Source organism: Balaenoptera physalus (genome assembly GCF_965194825.1).
Source record: "Balaenoptera physalus genome assembly, chromosome: 10".
NCBI classification, from domain to species: domain Eukaryota; kingdom Metazoa; phylum Chordata; class Mammalia; order Artiodactyla; family Balaenopteridae; genus Balaenoptera; species Balaenoptera physalus.
Genome location: NC_138889.1, coordinates 18,849,624 through 18,869,508, shown reverse-complemented (window position 1 = coordinate 18,869,508; position 19,885 = coordinate 18,849,624). Strand labels below are relative to the sequence as shown.

The following is a 19,885-nucleotide window of genomic DNA, read 5'->3' as shown; positions in this document are numbered from 1 at the left end:
CTTCTTAGTTACTTCTTTACCATTTAGTATCCCACCCCAAACGGCTTTGTCTTGTCAATTTTTCACAAATTTATTATTTCTTTGTCTAAAAGTTCTAAAAGCTCCCTGCTCTGGTCACATCTTCAGGTCTTCATTCTCTTGTGAAGACACCCTTGTACATGTAAAAAAATTAATTAAATGTATATTCTTTTCTCCTGTTAACCTGTCTTATGTCCATTTAATTCTTAGGTCCAGAAAGAGACCCTAAGGGGGTAGAGGAGAATTTTTTCCTCCCTTATTATCCCCATTTTACACACCCAAACTGAGGTTTAGGAATCTCAAAAGTTAGTTTTTCTAACTGCCCTTTTCATACAAGTTGTTGGTAGCAAATCAGGATGGCAATTTCTGTCTTTTGGCTGAGTTCTGGATGCTTCCTGCTGTATTCCATCCCCAGGGCAGTCAGGAGAAGCAGGAAGTACCAGTGGTGCAACAGCCCCTCAGAACCATTCCCAAAGACACCTTGTTTTGATTCTACATCCTTCAAGTCTGTGATTTGACTTTTGAAGATCCAGCAGTTGCAATAACCTGAGACAATTTGTCTGTCCCATCTCAATTGCTGCAATGGGTGGCGAAAAGATCCTTTACTCCCCCCACCACCATGCAGACTTCGTCAGCCAGCTGTGAGGAGATGAGTCAGAAGGTTCTCTAAGCTCAGGGGCAGGGCCACCATATGGAATGGCCAGAATGGAGCCATGTGTATAGTGGATGCTCAAAAGAAGAAGCCAGTTTCCACAGAAGGGAGTGGGGGAGAGAGAGAGAAGAGGAGGAAGAAGAAGAAGAAGAAGAAGAAGAAGAAGAAGAAGAAGAAGAAGAAGAAGAAGAAGAAGAAGAAGGAGAAGGAGAAGGAGAAGGAGAAGGAGAAGGAGAGGAAGAAGAAGGAGGAGAAGAAGGAGAAGAAGGAGAAGAAGAAGAAGAAGAAGAAGAGGAGGAAGAAGAAGAAGAAGAAGAAGAAGAAGAAGAAGAAGAAGAAGAAGAAGAAGGGGAAGAAGAAGAAGAAGGAGAAGAATAAGGAGAAGAAGGGGAAGAAGCAGAAGAAGAAGGAAAGAAGAGGAGGAGGAAGAAGAAGAAGATGATGAAGAAAATGAAGGGGAAGAAAGAGAGAGAGATTAGCTGCCTAATGATTTTTTTGGTCCTTGAGACCCAGTTAGATACCCTGCAATTTATTTCCATTATAGTCTCCTATTAATAATTCCCTTTTAATTCCCTGAGCTTCTTTGTGTGAGTCTCTTTGCCTTGTAACCAAATGGGCTCTTACTAAGTCATCACCCATGGAATACCGTGCATTCGCTGCAATTGCATTTGGTACAATATGACAACAGTCAACTAATCGCTCAGTGTTTTGAACACCTATTAGGTAGACCCCCCCCCCACCAGTGATTTGCAGTAGGGGTTATAAAGAGAACTGAGCCATGGTCCTTGATCTAAAGGAGGTGTTTTTTTTAGTGCATCATACATGTAAAATTTAGTTTGGTAAGTAAAATTGACACAGACAAAACCAGGAACAAATACATGACACCACAAAATCAAGTGCTTGGCTAGTTGAACTAATTCTAAGGGCAGTATGAGTTCAGAATCGGGAATTTAAGGAATTCTTAAAGGAAGTACGGGGCTTAAAGTTCACTTTGAAAGGACTGTCAGGATATGGATTGACATGAAAGAGTGGGGGGTTGGGGAGGAGGTGCTTGCCAGTTGCTGAGAAATGGCACTGGGGGGGATGGTGAAGCTGCAGACAACAGAGAGGGGATGAAGGGGTGTGTGGAGTACAAGGAGAGAGTTAATTGATCTAGTTTTAAAAAATTGCTCTTTTACTCTCTTTCCAGACTTCATCTGAGATTCCTTCTTTAGCCAACATACTTTAACCCGGAGCACATTTCCTCTCCTCATCTTTCCCTTTTTTCTTTTTCTTTTCTTTTTTCTTCTTAAGTTGTTTAAATTTAAACCATTATTTGTGACTCTCTTTCCTGGGAGAATCACTGCAAGAAGAATGATGGTGCCACGGGAAGGTGACCCGTCTGTCTGAAGCTAGAGGTTCTTCTATGAGTTAAATAACTTCCCTGGTGAGCCCAGGCGAGTCATCTTGTCTCTAATCCCTTGCAGCTGAACTTCACCCCTTGGCCCAGCGTTGCATACAGCTCACAGCCCTCCCCCTTCCCCTTCCCTCTTCTTTTAGGCTCCCTTCCCCAGGAATTTCATCACTTCCTAGAACTGCCAAAACATTTTTGGTATATTTCTCTCAGTTAGTGTTTAACTAAACATCTACCTCTAAGGGATGGGCTGAACCGATGGAAGAAATATTGATAGCCAGAGACCCAGGAAGACAGTTTCTGCAGGGTGCCTCCCTGGCTTCTGGAGGGGAGAGAAGGAGGGCAGTGGACCGTTGGCACAGGAGTGAGACACAATGGAATCTGGCTTCACCTCCAAGGACACTTATCTGAGCCATTTTAACCCTCAGGCTTATCTAGAAAAATATTATAACTTTGGATCCAGACACTCCGCAGAAAAACAGATTCTTAGGCATCTTCTGAAAAATCTTTTCAAGATATTTTGCCTAGGTAAGTTTACCTGTTGTCTGTGTGTCTCCCCTCCAAATGTGAGTCATATAGAGAGAGTCTCAGGGCATGACTCTTTTGTGTCTAATGATAGTTATTTGACAGCTCTTTTGGCATCACCCATTCATTTAACTAGGATAAAAACTAACATTGGGGTGGATATTTTACAGTTTACAGAGTGCTTTTATATCCATTATCTCCTTTGGCCCTGCAAGAGGGTAATCCAAAAACTGGAATTCTGTCCTTGATTCTACATTGATTTGCTAGGTCACTAGCCAGACATTTCACTTAAGAAATGGAGATTCTAGAGACTTCCCTGGTGGTCCAGTGGTTTAAGACTTTGCCTTCCAAAGCAGGGGGTGCGGGTTCGATCCCTGATTGGGGAGCTAAGATCCCACATGCCTCATGGCTAAAAAACCAAAACATAAAACAGAAGCAATATTGTAACTAATTCAATAAAGACTTTAAAAATGGTCCACATCAAAAAAAAAAAAAAATCTTAAGAAAAAAAAAAAAACAAATGGAGATTCTAGTAATTATTCTATTCTTAACTCAAAGGAATGTTGTGAATGTGCATGAGATAAAGACCTCCCATGAAGGGAGGATGCTTTTTGAAGAACTGGATGCTTTTTGGAGAAAGACATTATAAAAAATCAATTTTTAAAAAATTTTAACTTTCTCTCAAAGCATTCCTTAATAGTTTTTACATTATCTGTGTAGCAGTCTTTCTGGATCAGGGGTCTGTACACCAGATGCAGATCTTTTTTTCCCTCCTCCTAGACCTAAAAATATACCAGCCACATGCTCCACCCTTGAATGGGGAATGGAAAGTAAAAAATGTTTTAAAAAGAGACATTGAGGGAAGAGGGGTGACTAGAGAGATGGTCTGTCTTTGGGGCTCTCCTTGGGGCTCCCCAGCATAGTCCTGGCAAACAGAGTGCAAATCAGCTCTATCTGCCACCCTATGATGCCTGACCCCCTTCCTCATTCCCTCCTCTAAACCAGATGGTGTGAAGGGAGACCTCCTGATCGACATTGGCTCTGGCCCCACCATCTATCAACTCCTCTCTGCTTGTGAATCCTTCAAGGAGATCATCGCCACTGACTATACTGATCGGAACCTGCAGGAGCTGGAGAAGTGGCTGAAGAAGGAGCCCGGGGCCTTCAACTGGTCCCCAGTGGTGACCTATGTGTGTGAGCTTGAAGGGAACAGGTAGAGAAACTCGGGTCTGCTTCCTGGCTTTCTTAGGGTACCTGGGTGCCAGTTCATTTTTCAGAACCAAAAATTATCCTTAGAGTTCAAGTTGAAAAGCAAAGGAAACAGAGAGAGAGGGACCAAAGAGAAATCCAAATGGAGAAAGAGAGAGCTAGAGAGAGAGAACGAGAGTGAAGCACACGCGTGTTGTGCGCGCGCGTGCGCCTGTGTGTGTGTATGTGCACCAGAACAGCAGAAGACATAGCTGAAAAAACTGAATAGTTGGTTACTGAGCCAAGATGAGTGGTCACAAAACCTTTCCAGGCCTGTGTATGGATGCATTGTGCAGGCCAGATACTGTAGGACCTTGTTTTAGGAAAACTTCAAGTAAGAGGCCAAACCAGCTCCTCGCTAGAAGGTTTCAGGTCGGGGCTTGCCGCCCTAGTGACTTGCTAGCCATCCAAATGCATAGATCTCTGCTGTGAAAGTGGCTAATCCTGACACCACCAGATACAACAAAAAGCTGACTAGGTTTTTTTTTTTTTTTTTTTTTTTTAATTCTTGATGTGGACCATTTTCAAAGTCTTCACCCAATCCGTTACAACATTGCCTCTGTTTTTTATGTTTTGGTTTCTTGGCCGCGAGGCATGCGGGATCCTAGCTCCCCAACCAGGGATCTAACCCGCACCCCCTGCATTGGAAGGCAAAGTCCCAACCACTGGACCACCAGGGAAGTCCCGCTGACTAGGTTTTTAAACTGAGATTAGCAGCATAAAGGAATTATTCGAAAAGAATTTGTTACTCACCATTCATAAAATTAGGGCTTTACATATCGACAACTAATGATCAAAATCTTATAGTACCCTATCTATAAGTAAATTTATGCAAACAAAGTTTGTTTAAATTACTAATTTCTCCCCACGCAAGAAATTGGCAATAGACTACCAGCCAGAGGTGAAGAGTCGAGCACTTCACTTTGTTATTCCCTTGTCCTGATGTGCCTCCCATTCTACAGCCCAGCCAACCATCAGTGCCTGGAGCAACATGGCTTTGCTGCTATGAATATTGCCAAGACCCCAGAGACTCCTTTGTAAATGGCACAAAAAGACCACTTTGGTGTTCTAGCGTTTATCAGAGGAGGTCCCTTGTCTCCTAGAGCTCACATCAGGGAAGGCAGGCACATGCCAAATCATTTAGGGCCTTCAAGGCCAAGTTAATGCTTGTGGACTTCAAGTGTAACAAGAAAACATCAGAGGTATAACTAGGAGAGTGATGTGACCCAATTTACATTTACAAAGATCTCTCTGGCTATTGTGTAGAGAATGGATTGGAGGTTTAGAGAACAAGAGATGCAGAAGGAAGAGATGTTGGTGGCTTGGACTAGGTGATGGAGAGAGATAGAAGATTTTAAGATGAATTTTTGAGAGAGAATGATTAAGAGTTGGTAGCGATTGGTTAGTGGGAATGAGGAAAGGGAGGTATCAAGGATGACTCCCATGTTTCTGAACTCAAAACAGGGGGATTGAGGTAACATTCCTGAATCCCAAGTATAAATATAAAATCATGTGGTCTCAACACATCCCTCAGGAGTATGCCTACCTCCATGTTCTTCTGGAGTGATTGATGGTCAATTCATTTTTCTATACTTGCACTTATATTTGATTCCCATCTATTTACCAACTTTTGTTTATTCCTGAGTCAAGTTCTCTTATGAAAATTTCTCTAAAGTCTGCTTCTATTTCTTTAACCCTCCCATTTTCTTTTAAAGGTCTGCTGACTTTAGCTTATTAGGAGTATTCTAAACTGTATATTCATTTTCTTACATACTGTTGCTACATTGTCTTAATGGTAATAAACGTGGATTGTCAAATGTAAGTTATCAATATGACTCATTGGTGGTACAATTCCTTATGGTACAGAAGTATGAATAAACTAGAAGTTTTATCTTGTGTTCCCAATTAAACTTTTTGGTATCATGTGGAGTCACTAAACTTCCACTGGGTTTTGTTGGTCTTTTATTCCCTTTACCAGGGATAGTAAGTATTGAAATCAGATAGTTTGAGTCCTTCAACTTTGTTCTTTGCAAGATTATTTTGGTAAATTTAGTGCCATTACTTTTAGAATAAACTTGTAAATTTCTTCAAAAAAAGTTTACTGAGATTTTATTGTAATTTCTTTGAATTTACAAATCAATTTAGGAGAATGGATATATTGCATCTCCAGTCCATGAACATGGTTTATCTCTACATTTAGTTAGGACTTCAGTTTCTCTCAGTTCTCATATTTTGCATATATTTTGTTAAAATGTCCCTGTGTTTCATGTTTTTTAATGCTACTGTTGATTGTATCTTTTAAATTTCATTTCTATTTCATTTTATTAGTTTCATTTGCTAGTATATAGATGTACAATTGATTTTTTGTATATTAGATCTTGCTGACTTCACTAATTTCATTTTTTATTTTATTTTTTATATTGAAATATAGTTGATTTACAATACTTCTGTTGGTTTCAGGTGTACAGCAAAGTGATTCATTTAACATATATATGTATATATCTATATTCTTTTTTCTATTCTTTTCCATTATAGTTTATTACAAAATATTGCACTAATTAATTTTAATCATTTTTGGTAGATTCCATAGTATTTTCTATGTACATTCTTATATCATCTACAAATAAAAATACTTTTACTTCTTCTATTTCAACTTTATGCCTTTATTTATTTTTTATGCCCTATTACATTGACTAGGACCACCAAAACAATGTTGAACAAAAATGATAAGAACAGACATTTGTACCTTTTTCCATATCTTAGGAAAAAATGTTCAATGATTCATCATTAAGAATGACATTATTTATAGGTTTTTCATAGAAATTCTTTATCAGACTAAGTTCCCTTGTATTTCTAGTTTCTTGGGGGGTTTTAATCAAATGTTAAAATTCGTCAAAAAATTTTTTTGCATTTACTGAGATGGTCATGTGATGTTTCTGCATATTCTGAGAACATGAATTATGTTGGATGATTTTTGGTATTTAAACCAAACTGGCATAAACCCCTTGGTCATGAAGTAGTAATCTTTTTATGTATCCCTGGATGTGATTTGCCAAAATTTTGCTAAGGATTTTTGCATCTATATTTATGAGGGATATTGAGCTATAAGTTTATTTTCTTGTTATATGCTTGGCAGATTTTGATATCAGCATGATGCTAATTCATATAATAATTTGGAAGTGTTTCTTCCTCCCCTATTTTTTGAAGGCGTTTGTATTATTTCTTCCTTACATGATTGATAGAATTCACCCGTGAAGCTATCTGAACCTGAAGGTTTCTTCCTGGGTGAGGAGGTTTTTTATTAAGAAGAATTATTCCTTTAATGACTGTTTGGATTGTCTATTTCTTCTTTTGTCTGTTTTGATAAGTACTATTTTTCAAGGAATTTGTCCTTTACATCTTGGTTGTCAACTTTATTGTCATAAAGTTTTTTTTACAATATCCCTTTATTACTCTTTTAATGTCTGTAGGATCTTTGGTGATTGTCCCTCTTTCATTCTTAAAATTGGCAATTTGTCTTTTTCTTTTAATCTTGATTGATCTTGTTAGAGATTGATACATTTTATTAATCTTTTCAAAGAACCAGCTTTTGGCTTTGTTGATTTTCTCAGTTGTCCATTGTGTATTCCATTGATTTCTGCTCTTATTTTTCTTATTTTCTGTCTTCCACTTACTTTAGTTTTAATATGCTCTTCTTTTTCTAGCTTCTTGAGATGGAAGCTTAGGTCATTTATTCTCACACTTTCCTTCAGCACTCTTTTAGCTGCATCCCATGACTTTTGATGTGTCATATTTTTGTTATTATCCAATTCAGCATATATTCTAATTTTCTTTGTGATTTCTTCTTTGACCATAAATTATTTGTAATTGTGTTGCTTAGTTTCCAAAATTGTTGGGATTTTTTTTCTAGATATTGTTACTGGTTTCTAATTAAATTTCATTGTAGTCAGAGGTTTATTTTGTGACCCAGCATATGATCTATTTGGTGAACATTCTATGTGTTCTACATTGAAAAGAATGTATATTGTCCAGTTGTTGGTGTCGTTTCTATAAATATTAATTCAGTCAGGTAGATTGATAATATTGTTCAAATTCTCTACATGATTTTTTGTTTACTTATTCTATCAATTACTGGGAGAGAGAGATGTTAAAAATCTCAAATTATGATTGTGGATTCATCCCTTACTCCTCATAGTTCTGCCAACATTTTCTTCATGCATTTTGAAGCTTTGTTATTAGCAGCATATACTTTTAGGATTGTTATGTCTTCTTGACGAATTGACGATTTTATCATTATATCTCCCTTTACATCCAGTAATACACTTTGTTTTGAGGTCGACTTTGATATTAATATAGCCACACCAGCCTTCTTATTCTTGGTGATGGCATAAGGTGGTAGGGACCTCTAAGACGGTCCCCACTAATCTTCATTTCAGGTATTCACGCTCTTGCTTAATTCTCTCCCCATGAGTGTCCATTGGATTTAATGACTGGATTCTAACAAATATGGTGCTGTAGAGTGATGGGACATCAATTCTGAGATTAGGATACAAAGAGACTACAGCTTCCCTATTGGGTGCTCTCTCTTACAGTCACTCACTTGTCCTAAGGAGTGAGTTTGGAAGCAAATTTACCCCCATGTGGGCCTTCAGATGACACTGGACAACTCTGAGAGTGACCAACACTACAGTCTCATGAGGCACCTTGCACCAGAGACACTCAGCTAATCTGTACCCAAGTATCTGACCTGCAGAAACTGTGAGATGAATGTTTGTCATTTTAAATTGCTAAGTTTGGGGGTAATTTATTATGTAACAATAGATAAATAACATACATGGTATAGCTTTTTCTACCCTTTTGTTTTCAACCTGTCCGTGTTTTTATATTTAAAATGATTTTTTTTCAAATAACATGTAGTAGGTCTTGCTTTTCAATCCAACCTGACAATTTCTACATTTTAACTGGATTGTTTACTCAATTTACATTTAATGTAATTAGTGATATTGTATGGCTGAGTCTAAATCTACCATCTTGGTATATATTTTCTATTTGTCCCATCTGTCTGGTGTTCATTTGTACCTTTGTCCCGCTTCTTGTTGGTGAATGAAATAATTTTTGTTTTTCCATTTATATAGTATAATTATACACATTTTTAGTATGCCTTTATCTCCTCTATTGACTTTTTTCTCCTCTATTGACCTCTTTTGTGTTTTGTGTGTGTGTATGTGCACGCGTGCGCATGACTTTTCTAGAAATTACATAATATATTTGCAACGTCTCATGAACAATGTAAGATATTACAACAGTGTAATTCCTTTAACCCACTCTCCTGCCCCTTATACACTTGTTGTCATATATTTATTCTGTATAAACTATAACACTATAATACACTGTTATAATTTTTGCTTTAAGCAGTCAGTAGTACTTTTATTTTCTTTATTGTTTTATTTTTAATTTTGGTTAAGAAAACACACATCATAAAATTTATCACCTTAATTCTTTAAGTGTACAGTTTTGTAGTTTTAAGTATATTCACATCAGTCAGTAGTATTTTCAATAAATATATATAAAGTCTCCTGTGTTTATCCACAAATCTGTCCTGTCTAGTATTCTTCACTCCTTTCTGCAGATCTAGGCTTCTATCTGACATCATTTCCCTTCACCTGGAGGACTTCTTTTAGTGTTTTTGTATAATGCATTTCTGCTGGAGACAAATTCTCTCAGCTTATCAATATCAGGTAAGAATCAATAATTCTTTTCTTCCTCGTAATATGAGGAATTTAACAATTTTTGACACCCGAAGTCCTTCTGGCATCTTCCTTCCCAGTGTTTATTGTTAAACTTTGAGATTTTAAATCCAAATATTGTAATTTAAAGTATTATTTTTATATTTTCTTTCAACATCATATGCTCTCAGTTTGTAATCATATTTGCAATTATGTGGATGTATTTTATGCTCATTTTATATTATTTTTTTAGTTGTTGAGTTTTTAATTCCGATTCATGTCATAGTCAACTGAATAGGTCTTTGGACCTTTTTCAAGAAGAACACAAAGATGACATATTTTCTACGCCCATGAATATTGGGAAGGTATTTTTGGTGCCCTTACTCATGAGCAACATTGTAAAATTGTTTAATATTGCTTAAACATTGCTCCATGTTTTTCCCCCGCATTAAGTAAGAAATCAAGAGAGGCTATTTTCACATGCCATTTTAACCTGTAAACCCCTTACTTAGAATTTTATGCTGGCTAGAGCCTTCAAACTTCAGATATGTTCTTCAAGATAACAGTAATTTCAAACTTTTTAAATGGACTATGTGATTTCACAGAATGAAATTGACATTAACTAGAAGAAAACTGCAGTGATGAGGATTTAGACAATATTCAAAATTATTAAATAAGGAATTTCCCAGGACTTATAGAATATCAGGGAAAGTTTATCAAAAAGTTCTTAGTCGTTGTCAGACAGCACATCTTTCCAAGGTCCAAATCATGCTTCAAGAGGCTTTTAGAACTTTGTTCTCAATTTCTCTAGCTATCACAAGCCTTTGCATCTTATTCAGAAATGAACCCTTAACATCTAGCAGGATACTGAAAGCATTACTTATCTCAAGCCAGAATCATCAGCTCGTAGCAATTGTTCCTGAGACACTGTCCCTTCCCAATCACTCTGTCGGACTAAGGAACTGTATTTTTGGCAGTAAAATTCTGCATTCTCACCCTTATCCTTCTGCTAGATCTTGTGGCTTCAACTGTTTTGAGAATGATTGTGATCCCATTCAACTAACGTCTTTCTTGCATCTTCAAGTTCCTCTATCAACCCACAACCTATTTCCCCTGAGATTATTTCTTCTTTATCTGAAGCTATTTCTTATGTTGACTGCTGCAAGAGACAATTGGAGCTGTCTCCTTTTCCTCCTGTTCCTCCGGAGTGTGACTCAGACATTTAGATACCATCCATGTTTACAATTATCTGAAACGTTGTAAGACACTGGTACCACATTCTTGTCTCACACTATACGTATTCATCAAGTCAGCCAGTCAAATACTAAGATATAACTAACTACTCAAGCACGAACCAAGGGAAATGAGCGTTACCTTAAGAAATCCTAGAAGCAGCATTAATTTACCTCTGGCACCTGGAACCTGGGACACATTGCCTTGTGGTCCACAGACGAGCAGCTTCCATATCATCTGGGAACTTGTTAGGAATGCAGATTCTCAGGCCTACCTTCAGAATCTGCATTTTAGCAAGATCTGCAGGGGACTGTATGCATTTTACAGGCTGAGAAGCACTGGCGTCTGGAACGGAGCTCCCCAACAGGACACGCTAGTGGGGATGAGCTAGAGGTGTGCTCTGCAGGTTCTCCTCAGCCCTCGGCCCCTGGGCCAGCAGGGGGCGGTCTGGGGAGGTGGCAGCCCCTCCTGGTTGCCTCTACGGACGGCAGCTCCTCCACTTACCTCCGTGGACCTGACAGGAGAAAGCTTGAGCACCTGTAGAGGTGGCGGTTCTCTGAAATAAATGCTTTCCATACAAAGACGTTCGTATCTATTGAAAAAGATGTTTGTCTAGGGCCCCAAATAGACATACCTGTGCCAGATTTGTTCTGTGAACTAGTGAACTGCTTCTATCCCAAAGCATCTCTGTATTCCCAGGTCTTGTGAAAGATTGATATTCTTTCTCAAACTCGCGATCTTGGTGGTCATGATGATTGCCTCAGGGATGCCTAGGAAAAACTTCTGCCTTTTACAAGGATGTCTTTCTCTTGAACACGGGCTCTCACTGCATTATCTCTTGGGGGAAATTAACAGGACAGGTTGCAAAACCTTCAGCCGTCCATTTCTTCAAATGGTAAACATTTCTATTCCTGTGTGTCAAAGCATCTCAAACTTAACGTGCCCAAAATAGAGCTATGATCTTCCCCAAATCTGCTTTATTTCCGGTATTCTTATCTCCTTGAATGGCACCATCATATAATTAATTGGAGAAGCCAGAAACCTGGAAGTCAGTCCTGTCATCTCCCTGTCAGTCATGTTTCATGACCAGCAGCAAGTTCTGTCCACTTCACTTCCTGAGTTCCTCTTAAACCAGTATATTTCTTCCACTATTTTCCATGCAAGCTGTTTTCTTGGTCCAAGCTACCATCCTCTCCTTCCTAACTGGCCTCCCACCTCCATTCTTGTCCCAAATTGATTGCCTCAAAGTATAAATCTGATCATATCACTCCTTTCCTTAGCACCCCCTTAATATCTCCCCACGGCTTTTAGGATAAAAAGCAAAATTCTTAACATGGTCCACGAAGCCCTGTCTAGTCTGGCACCTGCCTTGTGGTCCCCAGACTAGCAGCTTCCATGTCAACTGGTGGGCGCTTACCTTTTTGCCTCCCGTTCAGCCATGCGCTGCTTCGTTTCCTGAGGTTCAGCCACACTGGCTTTCTCCTCTCCATGTTTCTTCCCACCAAAGGGCCTTTGCTCTTGCTATTTCCTCTTACTGGAGTATGCTCCTCCCTCCCTCCTCTCTTTGGTCCAGTTCACTCCTACTTATTTATCCTCTGTTTCTCTGCTCACCTGACTCCTTTCCGGAGGAGCTTTCCCTCATGCTTCTACACTGAGTCAAGCTCCCAGTATTCTTCTCTTAGTGCCGTGTGCCCCTCCTGCCTGGCATTCATCACAGCTTTAATGTTTCAGTTTTGTGGATGATCATTGGATTATGTCTTCCTCCCCCACCAGACTGTAATCTCCATGAGGATAGGATTTGTTTCTCATTCGTCCCACCTTAGGTCTCCACTGCCCAGTGCTCTTCCTGGCACACAATAGAAGGTCAAAAAATATTTATAAAAGAAGTGACTGCATGCATTTTGCTTTCCAGACCGCTGCCTCCTAGTGTCACTCAGCTGTGGCCTGTATCGAAGGTTCACCAGTGATGAGTCCTTTCGCTCTTACAATTCTCACGTTGACATCCAAGCTTATTCAGCTTTTCATTTCCTTTACACGTCTTGATGGTTTTCCCTCAGGAGGGCCTGCTGGAACCTCTGGGGATGGGGCTTGGGGAGGTAAGTGTAATGGAAAAAAGCTTGTCCAGAGGATTCTGATTCACCACCCGCCTTGCAGCGTCAGGGCAGGAAGATCCTGCTTTAAATCTCAGGATAACTACCTGGGGTCTGGAAAGACAATCTTACAAAGTGTTCTTCCCAGGAGTCTCACTCTATCCTTTCCTCCCCCTCTCCCTCCCCAGTTCCTTCAGGCTTTTATAGACAGCATATTTACAGGGGATGTGGCTCTTTTTTTTTTTTTTTTTTTTTTTTTTGCATATTGATTCCTTTGAAAGGCTAGATCTTTAGAGCTAGAGAAACGGCCACACGGTGGTTAGCTTTCTGTAAAACTGCCTAACGTTTTTCTGGTGTGTATTTATTCCCTACCCCTTGAGCTAAACATGAGGCTGAGTGGTAATTGCCTGTGTCTCCAGGCGAGGCCATTTCATTGCAGGTGTATCACAGGCCCCGAGGAGCCCTGAGGTGTAATCTTTACACGGCTGCCTTGGCAACTGAGTTCACCAATGTTTGTAGTGCACCCGAGGACAAGCAGGTATCCACGACAGTGGGTGTTTCTAACAAATTTCCCTCTCAAATTGGCACCTTCTCTGCCAGCTTTCCAGACTTCACAGTGTGTCTCACAGTTTGGGAACAATTTCCATCATCATCTGACTGGCAAGTACTAGTTCTGTGGCAACTTGTGTTTTTAAAATAGCTTCATACACAGTAGGGTCCAGAGGTCCAACCTGCCTCTGATGTAATCACTTAAATACACATTACCGTAATGTTCCCAAGAGACAGCATCGTCTTTGGACACGTTCAAAAGAACACTACGTTGTCACTTGTTTAGCTTTTTGTATACACTTAAGTTATCCATAGGTGAAGATAGGTTATTTGAATTTTTTCTATTCTAGATTAATTTACCTCTTCAAAGCCATGTTTCACACAGACTTTCATAATGTTGAATTATTATTTTTTATTCTTAAAATGATCTGTCAAATTATGCACGTTCTGTCAGGCGGGGTGGAAGCTTTGTAACTGATTTCCCTATTTTTAGAACGACTAACCCTCCCGGTTTGTCCAGGACTGAGACGGGTTCCCAGGACATGGGATTTTCAGTGCAAAAACCAGAAAAGTCCAGACCACTGGGGCAAATTTGTCACCCTGCTACCATTTCTACCCCAATAAGAGGAACAGGTAGACCCAGTCAAAGGCAATTATCATTCCCTGTATCTCCCAGTTTACTGGTTGTTAGGAATTCCCTGAAAGTAATATCTTGCAAAGCTTTTTTCTCTCTCTCTCTTTTTTTAATATTTTGGTTGGCATTTTAAAAAAATTTTATTTATTTATTTATTTATTGGTTGCACTGGGTCTTTGTTGCTGTGTGTGGGCTTTCTCCAATTGCGGCGAGCAGGGGCCACTCTTTGTTGTGGTGCATGGGCTTCTCATTGCAGTGGCTTCTCTTGTTGCAGAGCACAGGCTCTAGGCGTGCGGACTTCAGTAGTTGTGGCTCACGGACTCTAGAGCGCAGGCTCAGTAGTTGTGGCGCATGGGCTTAGTTTCTTCGCGGCATGTGGGATCTTCCCGGACCAGGGCTCACACCCGTGTCCCCTGCATTGGCAGGCGGATCTTAACCACTGTGCCACCAGGGAAGTCCTCTCTCTCTCTCTCTCTCTCTCCCTCTCTCTCTCTCTTTTTTAATAGAACAGCTTTATTAAGATAAAATTCACATAACATATGATTCACCCATGTAAAGTGTGCCATTCAGTAGCTCTTAGTATGTTCACAGAATTGCGTGATCCTCAGCACGATTTTAGAACATTTCATAACTCCCCAAAGAAACCCTATACCCACCAGTGGTCATTCTCCTTTCCCCCAGTCCTCTCAGCCCCTAGCAACCACTGGTCTGCTTTCAGTCTCTACAGATTTGTCTTTTCTAGATATTTCATATAAATGGAATCATACAATATGTGGCCTTTTGTGTCTGGCTTCTGTCACTGAACATCATGTTTTCAAGGTTCTTCCATGTTGTAGCCTGTGTCAGTTGTTCGTTCCTTTTTATTACTGAATAATATTCCATTGTATGGATAGACCACATTTTATTTATCTATTCATAATTTGATGGACATTTGGGTTGTTCCCATCTTTTGGCTATTATGAATAATGCTGCTATAAATACTCATGGACAAGTTTTTGTGTGGACACATGTTTTCATTTCTCTTGGGTATAATCCTATGATTAGAATTCCTGAGTCATAGAGTCTGCCATACAGAGTGAAGTAAGTCAGAAAGAGAAAAACAAATACCGTATGCTAACACATATATATGGAATCTAAGAAAAAAAATGGTTATAAAGAACCTAGGGGTAAGACAGGAATAAAGACACAGACGTAGAGAATAGTCTTGAGGACACAGGGAGGGGGAAGGGTAAGCTGGGACAAAGTGAGAGAGTGGCATGGACATATATACACTACCAAATGTAAAATAGATAGCTAGTGGGAAGCAACCGCACAGCACAGGGAGATCAGCTCGGTGCTTTGTGACCACCTAGAGGGGTGGGATAGGGAGGGTGGGAGGGAGACGCAAGAGGGAGGAGATATGGGGATATATGTGTATGTATAGCTGATTCACTTTGTTATAAAGCAGAAACTAACACACCAGTGTAAAGCAATTATACACCAATAAAGACGTTAAAAAAAAAACAAAACAGAATTCCTGGGTCATGTTAAATCTCTATGTTAAACCTTTTTTTTTTTTTTTTGGGAACTTCCAGACTGTTTTCCAAAGTAGCTGGACCATTTTACCATCTCACCAGCAGTGTACGTAGGTTCCAGTTTCTCCACGTCCTTGCCAACACTTAGTTATTATCTGTCTTTTTTATTATAATCATCCTAGTTGGTGCGAAGTGGTATCTCATGGTTTGATTTTCATTTCTCTGATGTCAGCGATATTGAGCATGTTTTCATATGCTTATTAAGCTTCTTAAATGGAAAATTATAACACAATTAAAAGATGTTTGTAAATAACTGATTATACACACTAGGCTTAAGATTTTAACTAAATATTTAAATAGGATGTCCACAGCTAATTGCTATTATCTCAAATCATTCTACCTGGAGGTAAATCTCCAAGTTTTCTTTAAACCATCAACTTTTCCTCATGAACAGAAATGGTTCCAGTATAAATCTCTCTCACTTGCTCTGATGTTGGGCCATCCTCTGTTCTCTCTATCAAGCACTGTTGCCTGAGTGGCTGTTTTCTTCTGGAGCCAGCGACTGTGTGTTCTTTGCACATAAGCTTGGATTTGCACCCCTGGTGCTTTGTTGATTAACTTCCTCAAAGTGTTGGATACTCAATCATCACTCATACAATTTGGGCTCAGTGGCCTTCTGGGCACTTTATACACTCAGCAATTCCTCTCTTTGTCTTACCTCTCTGATTTTCTGCTACTTCTTTTCCTTTGTCTGTTCCCTTTCTCCAGTTTCTCTTGTTCACTCTATGTGTTTATTTAATTTCGTTCATTGGTTAGTTTGTTCCTTTATTCCTCCACTAATAAATTCCGAAAGGATCTGAGGCACTGGATTCCATCTCCTGCCCTTGCCTTTTCTCCTTCTGTCATTAACGAATTTTCTCTCAAGAAACCCCATTGATTTGGCAGAAAAGGATAGGATTCCTAACAAGGCTACCAAGAAAACTATCTCCATCAGGAAACATACTCCCTACCTGCAATATCTTTTGGAGCCTGAGAATGGAAACAAGGAGTTTTCATCTTTCTAGAAAGGCCCTGGCCACAATTGTGTGACATGATCAACAGTTTCTACGAATGTCTATGGATGACCTCCTATTGATCAGCAGCTACTACAAAGATACCATTTCTGCATTTAAACCCATTATTGCTTGATATATGTGGCCAAACAGTCACTACCTTACAGTTTGGCAGAGGGAACAAGGGTAATAATAATAATAATAACAATAATAAATGATCTGGGCACTATTCTAAGCAGTAGAAGAAGAAGAATTTCATGGGGGCAGTCCACTGTAGAAACAGGCAACTAGGTATTTTTATTATCATTTCCATATTATTAATTACTTTGTAAAAAAGATTTAACCCAGCGCAAGGTAATATGGTCACATTCAGATACCAAAATGGTCCCTCATTTCTTCTTTCTCTGTTTTTACAACAGGGATGGCCCTAAGGTTATAACGTTTGGGACAACACTGCCGTTTTCATTCCTGACCTAAGAGATCTGGGGTTCCCATGAGTGGGGTAGCCAGCGATCTTTGTCGGTTTGTGTGTTTCAGAGTCAAGGGGCCAGAGAAGGAGGAGAAGTTGAGGCGGGCGGTCAAGCAGGTCCTGAAGTGTGACGTGACTCAGAGCTGGCCGCTGGGGGCTGTCCCACTGCCCCCGGCTGACTGCCTGCTCAGCACGCTGTGCCTGGACGCCGCCTGCCCGGACCTCCCTGCCTACCGCACGGCCCTCAGGAACCTCGGCAACCTGCTGAAGCCGGGGGGCTTCCTGGTGCTCGTGGACGCTCTGAAGAGCAGCTACTACATGATCGGCGAGCAGAGGTTCTCCAGCCTCTGCCTGGGCCGGGAGGCAGTGGAGGCTGCCGTGAGGGAGGCCGGCTACACCATTGAACAGTTTGAAGTGATCTCCCAAAGTTATTCTTCCAACATGGCCAACAACGAAGGGCTTTTCTCCCTGGTGGGGAGGAAGCTGAGCACATCTGTATGATACCTTGGGGTCGCCAATTAAAGCAATTCCTCTGGCTTGCCCAGTTGACTTCAATCCTTGGTTCCAACTGCCATGGTCATTGTTCTGAGTAGAGGCTAATGGCTGGGGCCCAATGGTTCATCTAGGGCAGGGTTGGAGTGGTCAGTCTGCCTAGGAACCATTAGTTGACCACCTACTCTGTGCTCCCCATGTGTGCTGGTGTTATAAGGACTCCAACATGACAAATGGGCATGTCTAGTCTTCACTGCCTATGATTACAAAAGAATACCTCATTTTCCTTGAATATCCCAGTTATGATGGCTTAAGCCCACACGTGCCTACAGAGAAGTGTCTGCAGTTATTCACTCCTCATTTCCTGGGGGGCCCTGATGCCTTCTTCTCTCCCAGGAACAGGCTTCTCCTATTCTTCACTTCTTGCCTTCTCTGGGGACCATGTCCTCCTCTGGGGTCTACTGGTGCTACCACCACCCAGGGTCAGAGAACAGCTGTCACTTTTGCCTCCTGGTCTCAAGAATGGGGTAGGCCTTTCTTTTACTTCCCTCAACACACCTGAGCCAAGGCTGTGACTTTTATACCTGAATAGAAGTTTAGGAGTTAGCAAGAGAGAAAAGAGACCCTGTCTTACAGGTGCTATTAGAAACGAGTATCTTTGGGAATTCCCTGGTGGTCCAGGGGTGAGGACGCCACGCTTTCACTGCTGAGGGCCTGGATTCAATCCCTGGTCAGGGAACTAAGGTCCCGCAAGGCACGCTGAGTGGCCAAAAAAGAAAAAAAAAGAAAGAAAGAAACAAGTATCTCAGAGCCCACATCCGTAGAGGGTCCTGGAAGGTAGCCTGTTGGCATAGCTTTTGGCCAAGCATCTACTTATCTACTTGGAGTTAGCATACCTCCATATGGCACGGCCACCCTTTCTGGGTCCTATGCCCATCACCCCGAGGCTCTAAAACAGAAGTTGACAAACTACGACCCAGGAGCCAAATCCAGCCTGCTGCCCATTTTGTAAAGTTTTATTGGAACATAGTCATGGACATTCATTTGCGTACTGTCTATGGTTGTTTTCCTGCTGTGATGGCAGAACTGAGTAATTACGAGAGCAACTGTATGTATAGCCTGAAAAGCCTAAAATGTCTATTATTGGATCTTTGTAAAAAAAAAGTTTGCCTCCCCCTACCCGAGAGAGAGAAGGAGTTTCCTCCTCACCCAGGTCTGAGGCCCCTTTCTCTAGTCTTCATTTCTCATCCCAAGATTTCTCTCTTCCTAGGATTACTGACAGTGGACATTTCTGCTTCTCACAAGGGAGAGTCCTTCCTCCCCACTCCCCCGACATGCAATGACAGTCACATTAGGGCACGAGATTCCAACACCAGTACATTTTTGTTTACTTGGTTGTAAATAACCCAGTATTGGTCCATTTCCGAGACATTTCCAATTGTTCAATTATCATAGGACATTCACATCACAACATTCTAACCTGCTTACGAGTTCTAGAGATTCTGTCCTGAAGGCCACTAACAGGCCAGTCCAGGCTGCATCAAGAAGGCCAAGTCCAGCTCTGTTCCTGTAAGCAGGTGGGGAGGGTCAGACCTGTGCATCCTTTCTCCAAATAACTGTTCCCAGAAGGCAGCACACTTAGCTCCCCAGGAGCCAGCACCAGTCACCCAGGCCCAAAGGAAGCTACAAAGTCTGTGGAGAATGGGCTCTCCCAAAACTGTGCCATCTACCTCCACCCAGAATGAAGGTCACAGTGTCTGAAAACGTCTGCATTTGGTTACCCCCCTAGCCCACCCAAGGCAATGGCCCTTGCTTACATTTGCATAACAGCAAAGAAAAACATAAGCCTACTTTTAAAACAGGATTTCCTGGTTTCAACCTCTTTTAAAAACAGCAATTTCTTTTTAAAACAAGCTTTCAACTGATGATAGGTTTTCTACTTTGACCTATGCAATTTTGGCTGGGTGGGGGAGAGGAGCGGGGTGGATGCCAGGGGAAGAAGCTGAGACCAGATTGCCCACAACAGCTTTGTAAGGCACAGTCCCTGAGCAGATTAGTCTTCTGTGATTTCACCTCTAAGATGACATTTATGGTAACACTTTTTGTTTCCCCACTGAACTGTGAGCCTCTTGGGTTTATATTTGGATTCCCCAACCCTTTGGCCAGACATGGTCTAGGCTCTGGGCACAGAGCAGTGAATAGCGGAGGTTAGAACCCTGTTCTGGGAGTTTATGTTCTAGAAGAGGAAGTGGGGGGACAGGAAGATAAGGAAACTAATCAATCAATGAAT

The 19,885-nt window shown here is 40.8% G+C and overlaps 1 protein-coding gene and 2 long non-coding RNA genes across 3 annotated transcripts in view; 1 reads left to right on the top strand and 2 right to left on the bottom strand.

Moving 5' to 3' along the window:
• Window positions 1–19,885, bottom strand: part of LOC309637116 — a 276,838-nt gene that overhangs the window by 41,820 nt on the left and 215,133 nt on the right. The gene's annotated exons all lie outside the window — the stretch shown is intronic.
• On the bottom strand, window positions 30–17,165 carry LOC309637115. Its single transcript, XR_014250417.1, has 3 exons — window positions 12,213–17,165; window positions 11,430–11,565; window positions 30–151 (listed from the first exon to the last, which is right to left on the bottom strand). It is a non-coding gene; the product is annotated as an uncharacterized lncRNA (long non-coding RNA).
• NNMT (nicotinamide N-methyltransferase) lies at window positions 2,323–19,465 on the top strand. Its single transcript, XM_082411174.1, has 3 exons — window positions 2,323–2,591; window positions 3,594–3,801; window positions 17,172–19,465. The coding sequence occupies exons 1-3, from the start codon at window positions 2,438–2,440 to the stop codon at window positions 17,602–17,604; spliced, it is 795 nt and encodes a 264-aa protein (XP_082267300.1). The 5' UTR covers window positions 2,323–2,437; the 3' UTR covers window positions 17,605–19,465.

Excerpts from the sequence above, each read along its gene's own strand:
- NNMT (XM_082411174.1), top strand. The coding sequence starts at position 2,438 with ATGGAATCTGGCTTCACCTCCAAGGACACTTATCTGAGCCATTTTAAC. Across the intron at positions 2,592-3,593 it reads TTTCAAGATATTTTGCCTAG|ATGGTGTGAAGGGAGACCTC; the intron begins GTAAGTTTACCT and ends CCTCTAAACCAG. Across the intron at positions 3,802-17,171 it reads TGTGAGCTTGAAGGGAACAG|AGTCAAGGGGCCAGAGAAGG; the intron begins GTAGAGAAACTC and ends TGTGTGTTTCAG.